A 16110-nucleotide genomic window follows, 5' to 3' on the forward strand; every position below is an offset into this window, starting at 1 on the left:
CCTTTGAACAAACATTTCCCAACCTGCGGTCCGCGAACCATACTGGTGATCTGCAGGGCTGTGGGAATTGATCCACGGAACTGTTACAGCTTGCAGATAAGGTTCGTTTAACAAAACACCAAAAGTTGTACCTCGCAGTGGTACGCCACGCCAACGTATTCTGAATGTTGACGGTGTATTCCTGATTCGGAGAGAGATTAGAAACCACCGCCTTAAAACGATCTCAACGATATCGACTAAAACCAGGCACCATCAATCAAGCGCAACTGGTTAATAGTTTATGCCCCGGGCTTTTTTTTATTTTTGTTGTTGTTCTTGTATTGAAGAGTGTCTTCTAAACAAAGGCGTCTTCTCATGGAAGATTTAAATATTTAAAACCAATTACAGCCCGCGACCAATACACGAGGAAGGGGCCAGATCTCATCACATCTGGGAAGCCAAGCAGGCTCGAGAGCCTGGACCAGAGGTCGCAATCAGGTACCCGATACCTGTACCCTACCCGATACCCGGCTACCCGTACCCGGCCGGGTACGGGTTCCTGTTTGCGACCCTGGTGCGGCCGGGTACGGGTACGGGTAGGCCGTGAGTCACTGGTGAGTAACCGTTTGTCACTCATTTCCCAACGTCTTGTCTCTTCTCACAATTCAAGTTCCTAGAATCAACCCACCAGCGCCTGCAACATGGCTTCATCCCAGAGTTCGCAATCGTGTACCCGATGCCCGTACCCTACCCGATACCCGTACCCTACCCGATACCCGGCCGGGTACGGGTAGCCAGGTATCGGGTAGGGTACGGGTACGGGTACCCGTTTGCGACCCTGGTGCGGCCGGGTACGGGTAAGGAATCAAAACCCGTTTGCGACCTCTGGCCTGGACCAATGGTGGGCCAACCTGTGGCCGCCCGCAGACCGAACGCGTCCCGCGGAGCCCCTGGTGGTGGCCTGGTCCCAGTGTCTCTCAGGTGATGCGAGGGGGGGTCATGGTTAGTGCACAAGCACGGTGTCGTAGCTTGCGGCCCACTGAGGTGAAGGAGGGCCACTAATGCGGCCCACCTACTAGTCACGGTTGCCCATCGCTGGCCGAGACGTGGCAACTGTGAAGGGCAACCACCGCCACGCACAGCGAGGTTGTCGCCGAGCTTGGTGGACGCAGCAGGAGAAGTGCGGAAAATTCCGTTATCTTGCTGCACTTCCACGCTCCCCACGTCTACGCTCCCCCTCCACCAACCCGCACTGACCACCAGCGGCGGTCATATACGGTCAAACCATCCTCATTCAGCAGTGGACCGGCAATAGCGGCCGCACACGTGTCGCACGTTATGCGTGACGCGCGAAGATTAAACGAAGGTCGGGAGGGGACGTGCGGAGGTCACACCACCCAGGAACAAACCCCGCTTTGTGAAAGTGTCAACCAACGCCCCTATTTTTGCCCCGCAGAGAAAATAACTCAGCACACTCCTCCCAAAGGTCGTTGGCTATAAATTACAGCAGCTGATGGTGCATGTGACGCACGCGCATGCACGCACAAATCCACAAACGTGGTCCCGCACACATAGAAAGACAAAGATCCCCCCCAACTCTGTAAATTCTTTTACAGATTGGGGCCATTTCTGTTCGCGAGGAGCTATGAAGGCCTATTAAGGCCTGCACAGCACCCAATGACGTGAATGAGTAAGAGAGGCCATAGACTGGTTAAAATATTCGCCATCGATGTTGCCTGTAAGCGGGAATTGAACTCGGGTGGCCGGGTCCATAGTGTGGTGTGCGCTAACCACTGCTCGCTGGAACACACGCACGCAAAGATCCCCTTTATAGCCTTAACAGGCTGTTTTGGGCAAGTGCTGTGAACGAGCACGTGAGGGGATGGGTGGCTAGCACCACGCCCGGCCACCTTTGTCTCCCCGATGTCGGCAGCGAGCAGGAATCGAACTCGGGTGGGCGAGTTCGTAGCGCAACGCGCTAATCGCTACACTTCGGCGCGCGCGCATGCGTACGCATGCACACGCACACGGGCTGAACGGCAGGGAGGGAGACGCGGGGTCACCTGCGTGCGTTGACGGCCGAGCCCTCGTGCTTGGAGACCGGCCACACGTGGTCCATCTTGAGTTCGCCTTTCTTGAAGGCCTTCCACGCGAGTGGCGACAGCCAGTTAAACGTCATGAAGGAGAAGAGGCCCGCGTTGTCCACGGGGTGTGTGTGTCTGCGAGGGAGGCAAGAAAGCATCACAACGAGCGCTGGGTTATCCCATCATTCATGTACGTACGTATGCGTGCGTATAGAGAGTCATTCGTGCAAATCGCGCTTAAAAACAAACGTAGGATTTTCACACTTTTCGTGCTAAAACGCTTGGCAAAGCGGCCAGAAAAAGTGCCACCAATTGCCCAAGCTCTGCGGTCCTATAATGGGTTGTTTATTAAATAAGTCACTGCGCGAATGATTATCGTTTTGATTACTCGACCAATCGGATAACACGGAAATAGTAGGAATCGATTGTTTGCAATTCAAAAAAAAATTACTCTCAAATGGCATTCGGGCTGATGGGCGTCTAAAAAACGAACCACGTCCCGTGGCCAGATTACGAATTGCTGAAGTTGTCGATAATTTGCCACTGGTGGACGGTGACATGGAGATGACAAAAGCCCAACAAAAACAATGCAACCGAGTGGAAAAGGAGACCAAAAAAAAGAATCGATCATTCAATTACATTTAGGTTATTAACCTTGACATTTCATAGAATCGCCGACACAACCTTGCCACTCTACTGCCTCAGCAGTATCTATATAAAATAATACCTTAATCTGTATGTCTCAAAAACCTATAGAATACTTCCCGATGAGGTAGAAAGCTGAAATTTGGTACATAGGTAGCTTTTAGGACATGAGCAAGGAAAATCAGAAACTCACAATATTTTTTTATTTTAAGGCCCCCAAATCTCGATTTTAAGTGCCCCGTAAACATGTTTGTGCGTGTCATTCAAACACCGTACAAAATATAAGATTGCGGGTTTTTTCGTTTGATAGAGCGTTAAACAGAAAATAAAATTCAAGTGGGAACCATTGTTCTATCTTTTATTGTTTGAGATATTTCGGATTAAAGCGGTTTTGAACTAAAAAATATGCATATCAAGTTAAAATCAGAATTATATAATAAAAAAAACAGTAAAAGATAGGAGCTTCCACTCAGAGCATTAAGTTAATAAATTTTAGTTCTTTCTACTAAAAACAGAATCTATAAATTGAGCGGTTTCCGATGAGTACATCTTTAAATATAAGTTGAATGAAGTCGTCAACTATTTTTGTTTTTGCGGAAAAATACACATTTTTGGAGGAGTCGTTCGTGTCTGATCGTAGATACAAAAAATCATATCAGGCTCATTATAATATTTATTGAAAACTTTTGCCTGGCGAAGACAAGCTTTATGAACTCGTTCCTCATATGGGGGCTTCTGCTCCCCAAACAGAGGTCCCTCCAGACTTCGGGGTGGTCAGTGATGGATGAGGAAGGTCAAGACTAAGGGCATGCGTAGGATATTTTACATTGTCGTATTTGTCACACGTCTATTTAAAAGTCGACTCGGCAGAGGAGGCCAGGGTGGCTCTGAGGTCACAAACATCGAGATCCACGGTTTGAAGCCAAGTTTCAGCTGCCTGTGATTAAACTGTCCGGTAATTAGTCGAGGGAGTTAACGGACTTCAATGACCTCGCACAGAAAGATCCGTACAGTTAAATCCGAAATCCATTTACGTACTCGGAGAACCTTAGACTCGCATCGGGACCTGTAAATCCATAAAGAAACTCGTATACTCATCCTTGCATAGAGAGCCATAAACTTGCGTGGAATGAGTTGTGATTAAACAGGATTCTCAAGTGTAACGTGTTTCAGTACCGTCACCGATGACCGCACATAAGAGATGCATATACAGTAAGTCTTCGTTTAACTTGCACCTTCGATTAGCAGTTGGCTACGTACGGTGCGAAAGAATTTCAACATGAAGAATACATACAGCGAAAATGAGTTATAGTGTAAACCCCGCCACACGTTAAGCGAAAACCTACCGTACATTTAAACAGAGACCCAGAGTGTTGGACATCGACCGACAGACTCGAATAGAGAACCATACGTGGATCGTGTTGTGATGCCCAGTGGGTGCCCGGTGTAGCTAGTTGATGGTCTAACACGCTACCGCTGGGCCACGTCACCGCCCCCAAAGGCTTTGTAAAGCTGTTATTCTTCATTCAGGCATACCCAACACATGCATTTAGGAAACTTGCCAGCTGACCTGTACTCGAGCGAACGTGTCAGTCAAACGACATCACAACCGCCCGCTAAAAAACACAGGGGCTGGAAGCACAAACACGCGGCGTGGGAAATGGGAAACCTTTTATCGGGGGTGAGTGTAAGACGACACCTACAGTGGCCAGAGCTCATAAAGCGGCCGGACAACCCCAGGGGGTTCATGTACCGGGCTAGTCCTCCCATCACTAGACATAAGAGGATCAGGTTTATGGAGGGGGGGGCGGGGACAACCCCTGGGATAAACCCCACCACCCCACCCCCCCTAATAAAATCGGCTCATTGTACGCACATCGCACGAACCTAGCCAGGAGTAATTAGAAATCGGATGCTTTGCGTTACCACCGGTAGCCGCACAACGAAAAAACTATTTTCAAACGTTTATCATTTTGGCGCACGTGCAGGACGGTCTGGAGCAACAAGCACAACTGAGAAACGAACGGAGTTGCCACAGCCATCGTGGTTAACACACGGGACTGTTTCTCGGTCGTTTCTTCATTGAACTCAAATCTCTTGGGTGCCACAGACCCCCCCACTGTAACGCAGTCGTTTCTGCGCCGAGTTCAATTCGTTCCTTTGTCGTACTAGTTTTCTCGTAATTGCTTTCGTCCATGTCGCTGACCCGGGTCAGCCACTCATCCTCGCCTCCCCAGTTCTCACCCTGGCGAAACAAAATAAACTTGGAGCTTGGAAACAACACCCGCCACGCCACGAGAACAGGCACGGAAGGTGACACGACTGCTCACTTAGAGGTGGTGCGGAAGGGCTTGAGAAGATGAATGCCGGCCTGGTACTTCCGGCGGTGTCGCTGGCCTGACTCTCCCAGCATGCCCATGTGCGAGTGGACCGAAGGGTCGAGGGGGAGGCCTTCTGCACGGCCGGCCACCTCCATGCCGTCGGGAACGGCGACGTGACCCTGTGGGGGGACGCAGAGCACCAGGTGAGCCGACCCAGACTCAAGGATATATTAACACATCTTTGAAACGTCCATTTGCCACATCCACACCACCTGGTCGCCTAAGTCTATCGAACCTTTTCCTGCTTTGCTTGAAAATGCACCGAGCATCTTCGGGAAAATCCTGAAATTCAGAATGAAATCCAGGAACCGTGTCACTTGACCCGGCTTCTTAAATGTCTCGTAACAATACAGGAACAAGCTTGTCATGTTTTTTTTCTTCCAGAAGATGCTTGATGCAGCTTCAAGTGAAAAGTCAGATCTGCTAAATTTGTTTGCGAGGGTTTTTCTTCAACTCACTTGATGAGCGAGCCGAAGCAACAATTAATCCCGCATTAAATGCTTGTAACAAGTGATACCTGAAATTGTTTGACTCTGTTACGTGGTGGAGGGTATTACAAAACAAATTTGGCCGGGTCACCACGTGGCATTAACCAAACAATATATGTTGAATCTCAACGTGTTGCTATAAAACGTTTTCTTTATTTAAACAATGTCCCGATAAAATAGAAGACAGTTAAAACCAGCTCATGCACCCTGACGCCCTCCACAGTGACTTCTCTATCCATCACAACACCGGCGCATTGGGAGAAACCAGTACACCATGTACCCTGGCATATACGCAATTCGCTGTAAACAAGAAACGTTCCCAAAAGGCTCTTCAACTGCCAATTCAACAGAGACACAAGCCCTCCGAAATGTGCATGCAGGAAGAGCTGGCACTGTCAAGAGTTGAGGATGGAGCCAAATGCCCGAGGGAAACACCAGCGGGGGTTTGCTTATAAAATATTAATAACAATTTGCACACCTTTGCCAATCCACTGCCGGATGAAAGCCTCCCCCCCATGCCCCGTCAGTTATCGGGGAAGTTTGTGCAGGCAGTGAGGAATGAAGAAAGTGAAAGAGGCAGAACCGGTTCCCATGTCGCTCGCCACTGATGTTAGCCGTGGCCATGAGTCCAATTGAAGTCGTTGGATCAATATGAAAGTATGTTTAGCACTGCGCCACCACGCTCCATGCCCCCATTCATCTTTAACACAAATTAATTATCCAGGAAAAACTCAACGAGTCCCCATATTCTCTTTCGGGAGGGTCCTACTACATTGGGCTGTTGGGCTCAATTCCTTCAATTCGAGTGTGGGAGGAAACTAGAGTGCCCGGAGAAAACCCACCACACACGCGGGGATCACAACTCGGCACCACCATCCATCCGGTGGCCACCTCACAACCCCACACCACAATGGTCACCCATCCAAGCACTTACCAGGCTCAATTCTGCTTAGCCCCCCGCCCCCCGAGACCTGACGAGGTGGGGTGCACTCTGGGCACTTTGGTGGAGCACGATGGGAAGCTTTGATCAACTAACTTCAAAAGCCAAAACCGAGATGACCGGTTTCTTGGCCATTATCCCAAAAATGTGGGTTTAAGGCCAGACACCCAGCCACCTCTATCATCAGTGGGGCGGTCTGAAACGCCACAGCCTAATCCAGGAGTTCCCTGTGTGGCGAGACCAGCACAACTTTGCGGGTGAAGCTGTCGTCGCCGAGGCTTCGTTTCTCGCTCAATATTTTCCGGTTGCACCCCAAGGCTGGCTTGGAAGGAGGAACTTTCGGCATTAAGGTGCCACCGCTGGGGGAAGGTACACGGTACGCCCGTCCGTGAACTCAGACGGAAGAGCTGTCGCTCAGAATAGGAATATATATTTATATACAGGAGGAATCCGATGAACTATAAAGCTTAATTCTAGATTTGAAGCTTTCGTGACTGCAAGGATTCATCCTCTTTGGTTTTTTTTTGGTAAAGTCACGTAGGTTAAAAGAAAACAAATTAATAAATTTTCCTGTGACGGTTTCACCTGAATACGGAAGCTTGTGTTGCCTCCGAAACGTTGTGATTTAATTAATTTGTTTTCTTTTAACCTAAGTGACTTTAACTACAAAGCTCTTTTTCACACACGTCCCCACTCACCGAGCTGCTATAGCGAACGCGGTAGCCGAGCCTCGCCGGGCCGCCCTGCTCCACTGAGGCCTTCATGGTGACGGCGTCACGCTGGGACATCCCAATCCTACGGAACGCACGCAAGCACACAAGCACGCACACACGCGCCAGTCACCGTGAAGACACGCGCAAATGAACGTCGCTCCATCACTCGCGCCACGGTCTGTCATCAAACTCATCATCTACGGGATGGTTCCGCAGCCTGTGGCGTCAATTGCACAACGCGGCCGCACGTCAACGAGGGCACGATATTTTCACTCGACGCTGCGACGTGATCGCGGTACTTACTGCGGTATATCGTGGGAGCGTGCATTCCAGAATCGACTTGTGATTTTTGGTACTTTCAAGTGAAGTTATTTTTATCTCTCCTTACACTACCGTTATAAAATAATTCTATCATTTGATTTGATATAAATAACTTTACAAGTGACAACCAGGCTATAGTTGGTCTTCCTGGGAGTTTGTTAAGAAAATCGATATACCAGGGCACACCACTCATTGAATATTTAGAGGACTGTGCAAGTCAACAAATTACTCATCTTTATATCGTCAACAGCGAGGAACTCTGCAGTGTCGTAAACACATTATGTTGACAACAGCGTCCAAGTCAAAACAGCCCACCCACATAGCTCGCGATTGAGATCAGCTGTCTAAACCACTGCAGCCCATTATCACTTCACCACTACCACTAATATTCACAAACCTGGAGCTGACAAGGCATACACACACATGCACGCAAGCACTCATAGACACGATAACATATAAACAAATACAAAGATCCCCCCTGTATGACCTTAAGATGGTTGGGGGAAGTGCTGTTAGCGAGCACCTATGAAGGCCGGCACGGCACACAAGGGGTGACCAGCACCACGTTCCCGCGCGCCTTTGTCTCCCCAGTGGCGATGTTTTACACAGCGCACCAGGTTACTCATTTAAGGCTGAGTCGACCTATAAACAGGCGCGCAACATCAAGCACATCCGTACACGCATGCACACCCCACCCCCGCAACTCCGGGAGGTAAATGTAGGGGGACCCCAAATCATTTTTGAAGTTGGATGAGGTCCCATATCCCTTCTCATCCCAACCATTGTCAAAGGGAGCAGCAACGTGGCCAAAGCACGGGTCGAAGCTGATGTTATGAAATATTTAGCAGAGTTTTTGGAATGTATGAATTTCATTTGGGATATACGAACATCGATTTTTTTTTCATACAAATTGAAAAAAGGGGCTGATCAACAGATATAAATCATACCAAGTTAAAATTATCGGCACTCTGTATTAAGCGTAGGAATAGTCTCCATATCCACTGAAAAAATAAATCTACGTCACCAAGTTACTAATGAAATAGCACGCAGCTGCCTCATGTAAATGTTGCACTATTGTGAAACTTGACTGAATTTGTACAAATATCAGCAAATTCCGTGTCGCTTGATAATCACCCCGATCTTCAGGAGATATTACGGTCATTTAGTTCTCACCAGGATAAACAAAATAACCTTGCTATTCATACTAGCGCTATTATTATTATTCACGGAATTATCCACACTGACACAATGTTCTTGTGATGTTTAGGGGTTTCCCTGATATCTACCGAGGTCCTGCATTAGATGTGACCCCCCTTCCCGTAAACTCTACACACACACAACCACAGACCCCCCCCCCGGCATAGCCTTCCTTAACAGACTGTAGGGGCAAGTGGTGTTAGCGAACAGCAACCACGTGGGGGTGGATGGTCAGCACCACGCCCGGCCACCTTTGTCTCCCCAGTGACGACGTGTGCTACAAACCCCACCAGCTACAGTACTCACACGTAACGCAGACATTCACATGCCACACAAGCAACCACAAAGACCCCCAGTATAGCCTTAACAGACTGTTGGAGCAAGTGCTGTCAGCGAGCACCTATTAAGGCCGGCACCGTGCCACACGAGGATGAGTGGGTGACCAGCATCACGCCCGGCCACCTTTGTCTCCCCAGTGACGGCTACAGCACTCGCCACAACTACAAGCCCCAAATTCAAACACAAATTACAAAGCTCAGACAAAAAGATCCCCCCTAACGACCCCCTCGCCGATCTAAAGCCGTTAATGGGCTGTTGGTGAAAGTGTTGTTAGTGAGCGCCTATTAAAGCCTCGAGGGGGGGGCAGGGCCGGACCGCCTTTGTCTTCCCAGTGTTGATGTTTACAAAAGACACCAAGCAGATCAACAAAAATAGGTCTGACTCAAAAACTACGCACGATCTCTCACACGTAACCGATCTGCAATGATGATGATGATGTGGATTTTTTTTATTAACGATTATATTTTTATACCGATAGATGCCGTTGAGGATTTGATATTGCTCATAATTACCGGAGTATTTTCACGATTGTATTGATATTATAATCGATTATTACGATGTTATGTTTGACGCCGATGTGGATGCAGATATTGTGGACCGGGTGGTGTTGATGAGGCTGTTGTTGACGATTGTGATGTTATTGATCATTACAATTCGACAGACGTTGATGTTTATTGTTGACGAATACGATATGACTACGATGGTGATGTCGTTATTGATGTTTGATGGTGATGTCATTATTGATGTTTGATGGTGACGTCATTATTCATGATGATGTTTGATGGCGATGTAATTATTGATGGTTTTTGATGGTGAAGATGGTGTTTGATGGTGATGATGTTATTTATGGTATTGATGAAGGTGATGGTATTAATGGTGTTTGATGGTGATATTATTGATGGTAAAGATGATGTCATTATTGATGATGGTGATGACGTTATTATTGATGATGGTGTTGATGGTGCTGACGTTATTGATGATGGTGATTGTATTATTGATGGTGATGTTATTATTGATGATGGTAATGTAATTATTGATGATGGTGATGTAATTATTGATGATGATGTTATTATTGATGTCGATGCAGATGACGATGTTATTATTGATGATGGTGATGTTATTATTATTTATGATGGTGTTGATGGTGATGATGATGTTATTATTGATGACGGTGATGTTATTATTATTGATGATGTTGTTGATGGTGATGATGATGTTATTATTGATGATGGTGATGTTATTATTATTGATGATGGTGATGTTATTATTATTGATGATGTTGTTGATGAACACCGCCGGATCATCATGGCGACCGTTCGCACAGAGTGGGGGAGGGGAGCCCCAATCAGAGGGGGGCTCGAGAAAAATGGGGGGGGGTGGGGGGCAGTTGAATGGGGGGGGGGTAGAAGGGAGGTTAAAGGGGGGCTCGAGACAGCAGAGAGCTTGAGAAGTGGGAGAGAGGGGGGGGCTGCATAGCGTGGGACGATTACAATGAAGGTTGTAGAGAATGATAGTTTTGAGAACGGGGGGCTGTAGACGAATAGGGTCGGTAATAAAGAAGGCCGGGGGGGGGGCTTTAGAGGGGAAGTTACGAGTGGGGGGATTGTGTGTGGGGGGAGGCTATAGACAAGAGGATGTGGAAAAAAACGAGTCGCATAACGGGAGCTAGAAAATAAAGAGTTAAAAGGGCACGCGAGAGGAGGGGGGCGCTGTAGAGAATTGGGGCCTAGAAAAGGGGGGGGGGGAGGTGTCTCGGTGAAGAAGGTGCGGGAGAGAGAGATGGAGGCGGCGGGCTCACTGTAGTCGTTGCGGCGGAGACGATGAGAACGAGAGAGACACAGAGAAACAGAGGCCGCTGCTGCTGCTGCTGCCACTGCTGCTGTTGCCGCGTGAAGCCGCCAACTCCGACTGAGCCGCGCGGCTTCGCGTCGACTCGACCACATCGCGCAGTCACGTGACGCCGCGGGTCTCGGGATCAACGCGGCGAAGGGGGGGGGGTCGTGAAACGAGCATTTTGTGCTTATTTTTTATCGGTTTCTTTGAAAAAAATAAATAACATCTCGTTGTTACGGTGCTATAAAAGCGTGTCTTGTTTTGTTTCAAAACGTGCGCGCAGACTTGCTTTCGCCCACCGTTTGTTGTACACAATACGCTCTCCACTCTGCTCACCCCCCCTCTGGTTGAAAATGGTTTCGCCCGTGCTCCGCACTGCGACAGCGCGGCTTCCGGGAGCGGCGCCTCGTGATTGGTCCCCTTGTTGCTGGGCGAAAACGCGGTCCAATGAGCGGCGGCCCGCGGGTGTTGATGCAGCCAATGGGAGCGTGCACTCGTTCCGGTGTGGTTCTGAATTCGGTGCAAATGCATTGCGTGGTTCTAACTTCGGTGCAGTTTGGGGTCTGAACGACGCAGTTGTGTGGTTTAAACTTTCGATGCAGTGCAGCTCAGGGTCCGAACGATGCAATGCGTTGTGTGGTTCCAACCTGGGTTCAGTGTAGACAGATAATGAAAAAAACGCGTGTTACTGCACTGGTTGTGGTGCACAAGCACGGCTTACACACACAACTAACTAACTCACTCCCCGTGATTAGTGCCGCTGTAAAGTGTAAAGACACCCGGTGCAGGTTGGTGCGGTGTTTCACACTCGGGGGCAGTGCCTCGAGAACAATCGCTGCGGTGTCGTGGGGGTGAGCAACCCCCCTTTGCCCCCCCCCACGCCCGCTCTGTGTGAATTGGATGATGATGATGAGGAGGATGATGAGGATGATGATGATGATGAGGATGATGATGAGGATGATGATGATGATGAGGATGATGATGATGAGGAGGATGATGATGATGAGGATGATGATGATGAGTATGATGATTATGATGAGGAGGATGATGATGAGAATGATGAGTATGATGATGAGGATGAGGATGATGAGGAGGATGATGATGATGAGGATGATGATGAGGATGATGATGATGATGAGGAGGATGATGATGAGGAGGATGATGATGATGATGATGAGTATGATGATTATGATGAGGAGGATGATGATGAGGATGATGAGTATGATGAGGATGATGAGGAGGATGATGAGGAGGATGATGATGATGAGGATGATGATGAGGAGGACGATGATGATAAGGAGGATGATGATGAGGATGATGATGATGATGAGGATGATGAGGATGATGATGAGGAGGATGATGAGGATGATGATGAGGAGGATGATGATGATGAGGAGGATGATGATGAGGATGATGATGATGAGGATGATGATGAGGATGATGATGAAGATGAAGATGATGATGATGAGGAGGAGGATGATGAGGAGGATGATGATGAGGATAATGATGATGAGGATGATGATGAGGATGATGATGATGAGGATGATGATGAGGATGATGATGATGATGAGGAGGAGGATGATGATGATGATGATGAGGAGGAGGATGATGATGATGAGGATGATGATGAGGATGATGATGAGGAAGATGATGATGAGGATGATGATGATGAGGAGGGTCACCTCCTGTCTCCGGCACGCCGTTGCTGATCCCTCCCAGGGGAGGAGGGATGGAGGAAGGGGAGGGAGGGAGACTGACTCTCAGCTGGCAATGGCTGTTGTGGAAAATCCCCAGAGCACCGCCCCGTGCCTCCACCCACCCTGCAAGACGAAACAATGCCCTGCTGTCATCTTCTTGGTTCTTTCGGTAAAGTCACGTAGAAGGGAAATAATAAAATAATGATAATAAAAATAATAAAATTATACAAATAAAACATATTAAAATAATAAAAATAAAACATAATAAAATAATAAAAATAAAACATTATAAAAATAAAACATATTAAAATAAAATTCTCACGACGTTTCGGTCACAACACAAGCAGCCGTCCTCAGGTGAAGACAGAGCTGTCTGAAAGACAGCGCTCCAATGAACACTGCTAAGCTTGGCAGCGTATTTTAAGCTGGTGGTGAGATGTTAACAACATCGCCTGGTACACATGAGGTCCGCGAGTTGGTTCTCGACTACATATGGAGTTTTAAGATAAGAGTGTTATTGAGTTTTAGTTTTACCTAGGGCTTGTAATGTATCACTCGACAGTTTCCAGAACGCTGCAAGGCTGTTTAATGTTGGCGAGATCTATGGATTCAGACTGCGAAGAGGTAAATTGATAAACAATAATTATTAACCCCTACAGAGTGATATGAGGCCATCTGGTTCTAATTAAAACCCTAAGCAGGTAGATCTCTTCACAATTCTGGCAAAATTTTCCGATGACCAGCGAAACGTTGTCGTCAAAATGTCAACGTCGTGGATTTACTCTCCAACACACCGGTGGGGCTGAAGGAATAACGAATTGGCACGTTTTGTTTTGACGTGACAGACCTCACTAATTGGCTGTGTCCGATGGTGGCGGGTTAACCACACGATCTTACCCCCCTTCCCAAAAAAGCTGTATTATGAATATTGGTCGCGAAAGCCAACGCGTGAAAAGCCCCGACAGAGTCTTAATTGGCGTTTTTTTAAAACACATTCCTGCGGAGGTAGCTGGTAGAGACGTTGGGTTGCTCGGTCAATGGCCAGGGTCAACGGCGGCGTGGTGTATTCCGCAAATATGGCCGACTGTGAGGGCGGGCACAAGCCGGCGTGAGTAGGTTAAACATTGAGTTTTATAAGGGCACCACGGGGTGACCAGCCCCTCCCCACCCAGCCCCACCCCTCCCAGCCCCACCCAGCCCCACCCTCCCCACCCACCCAGCCCCACCCCTCCCAGCCCCACCCAGCCCCACCCTCCCCACCCAGCCCCTCCCCACCCTCTCCTCTCCACCCAGCCGCACCCCTCCCATTTTTGGATGCACGACGGACGGACAGACACAATAATCCCCTGTGGGCTGGTGGAACCAGGTGGTTCCTACCAGCATCAAGGCAAGTCTACACGCCGCCTGCGCTGCAGCACAGTGGGGGCAGCAGCAAGGGTTGGTGGGTCACTCCACCTGGGCATGGTGTATTTACTATTTCGGCCGAAAATATTTTTTTTTACTTTCGGTCTGGTTTCGTTTTCGGCCGAAACCAAAAATTCAGCTTGGGTCGGCTTCTAAACCCCAGCTCTGCTCGACAACAGACATCGCAAAACGCGCCTCGTCTCTCTCAACTGCGCGGTCTGTGCAAGACACATCGATTCAGACTTTCCTTTCCGTCACGTCTAAAATTTTAAAAGATCCCATTATTTTTAAAAATTTACTACCAAAAAAAATGACGTCCCGCGATTTTGGACGATTTTTGACCCCCCCCCTCGTCACACGGCGTCACAAAAAGTCAGACCCCCCCCCTCAAATATGACGTCACAAAGCTCTGCCCCCCCCCCCTCCAATATGACGTCACAAAGCTCTGCCCCCCGCAAAAAAAACATGCTTCAAATCGCTTTAAACTATTGTGCGTATTTAATGTGGCGCTGCACTCTGATGTTGTAGGAGAAAACATTTATTTGAAAGTATATTTAGTTAAGTAGAACGTGTTGTCTGTATTTATTGAAAGTTGCGCATTTTGATGTGACGTCACATTTCTCAAACTCCCCCCCCTCGTCACACATCGTCACAAATATCTGACCCCCCCCCCCGAGGTGCGTGACGTCATTTATGGACGGCCCCTTATGCTACTCGTTGTGCACAGGTTGTAATTAACTCTGCTTAGTCGGGTGTGTTCGCCGCCGAGGTCTGAAATATTCAATAGAAAATTGTTCAGCTCATGATTATTAATGAGGGGGGGGGGGGGTTGCCCCATGTGGAGTGACGTCACCCGCTAATGGTTATTGGGGAGGGGTGCGGCATGTGGTGACGTCACCCGCTCATGGTTATTGGGGAGGGGTGCGGCATGTGGAGTGACGTCACCCGCTCATGGTTCTTGTGGAGGGGTGCAGCATGTGGAGTGACGTCACCCGCTCATGATTATTAATGAGGGGAGGGGTGCGGCATGTGGAGTGACGTCACCCCCTCATGGTTATTGTGGAGGGGTGCAGCATGTGGAGTGACGTCACCCCCTCATGGTTATTGTGGAGGGGTGCGGCATGTGGAGTGACGTCACCCCTCATGGTTCTTGTGGAGGGGTGCGGCATGTGGAGTGACGTCACCCGCTCATGATTATTAATGAGGGGAGGGGTGCGGCATGTGGAGTGGGCGACCTTCTTGTACGTGAGTGGAAATTTCCACGCGGGCATGAATATTAATTAATGGGGGGGGGGGCTCTTTTGCAGTGACGTCACACACGGACGTAGCACTGTGCAGCGTAGATTTATATTTTTTACCGTCACTTTCTGTAAAGAAACGTCATATTTTAAGCGACTGCGTAATAATTTTTTAATGCGTTCGTGTAAAAGTCCACCCACTCATGAATATTAATGAGGGGGGGTGGGCCTCGTGGCATGACGTCACGCGAGGGGGTGGACCTCATGCCGAGTGACGTCACACGCAGGACGGAGAGACATTTCTGGTTGATTATAGTCGGCAATTCCTTCCTTGTTGCTCCGTGCCCCCGTACCGCTCGCGTTCTGCCGTGACGTGCACTCCGATGACTACTTTATTGAGGTCGATCGATCGCGCAGATTTTTGTTAAAACTCCCTTCACGCGGGCGTCGTGGATGTTGCCCACACAGTGGCTTGCCACTTGACGGCAGGACAGCAAAACTAAAATGTTCCGTCCGCACAGGAGCATCTCACCCTCGCACGCGTGGGTTTTCTCCGGGCGCTCCAGTTTTCTCCGACATGTAAACACTCATTGATTGGCCGAAAACAACTTAATACAGAGGACACGCAGAGCTTGGGCACTGCGGTTAGGTGGTCGGCGTCAGGCAGGGGACACGAGACAACTGGCAAGGAAAAAAAAGTGAAAGGCCCCCAAAAAATGTTGAGGGGGTTGGGGGGAAAAGTTAAAAAAACATTTTGGCAGGAAAGAGGGGCTATAAAGAGATGTGGGTCTAGGGTTAGGGGCTTCGGGGGGGGAAGGGTAGGAGTCAACAAAACTCCGATTAGCAAGGTT

General features: G+C 48.7%; 1 protein-coding gene across 1 annotated transcript in view; it reads right to left on the reverse strand.

Moving 5' to 3' along the window:
- The window catches only part of ABCC5 (ATP binding cassette subfamily C member 5), a 50152-nt gene extending 39137 nt beyond the window's left edge, over window positions 1-11015 (reverse strand). The window contains exons 1-4 of the mRNA XM_078878629.1: window positions 10886-11015; window positions 7216-7312; window positions 5039-5208; window positions 2043-2198 (exon numbers count right to left, since the gene is read on the reverse strand). Of these exons, the coding sequence (XP_078734755.1) occupies window positions 2043-2198; window positions 5039-5208; window positions 7216-7305 (416 nt within the window). The 5' untranslated portion in view covers window positions 7306-7312; window positions 10886-11015. The remainder of the gene's footprint in view (window positions 1-2042; window positions 2199-5038; window positions 5209-7215; window positions 7313-10885) is intronic.
- Window positions 11016-16110: the final 5095 nt, after the last annotated feature.

This window comes from Lampetra fluviatilis, chromosome 51, assembly GCF_964198595.1.
Source record: "Lampetra fluviatilis chromosome 51, kcLamFluv1.1, whole genome shotgun sequence".
Lineage (NCBI taxonomy): Eukaryota > Metazoa > Chordata > Hyperoartia > Petromyzontiformes > Petromyzontidae > Lampetra > Lampetra fluviatilis.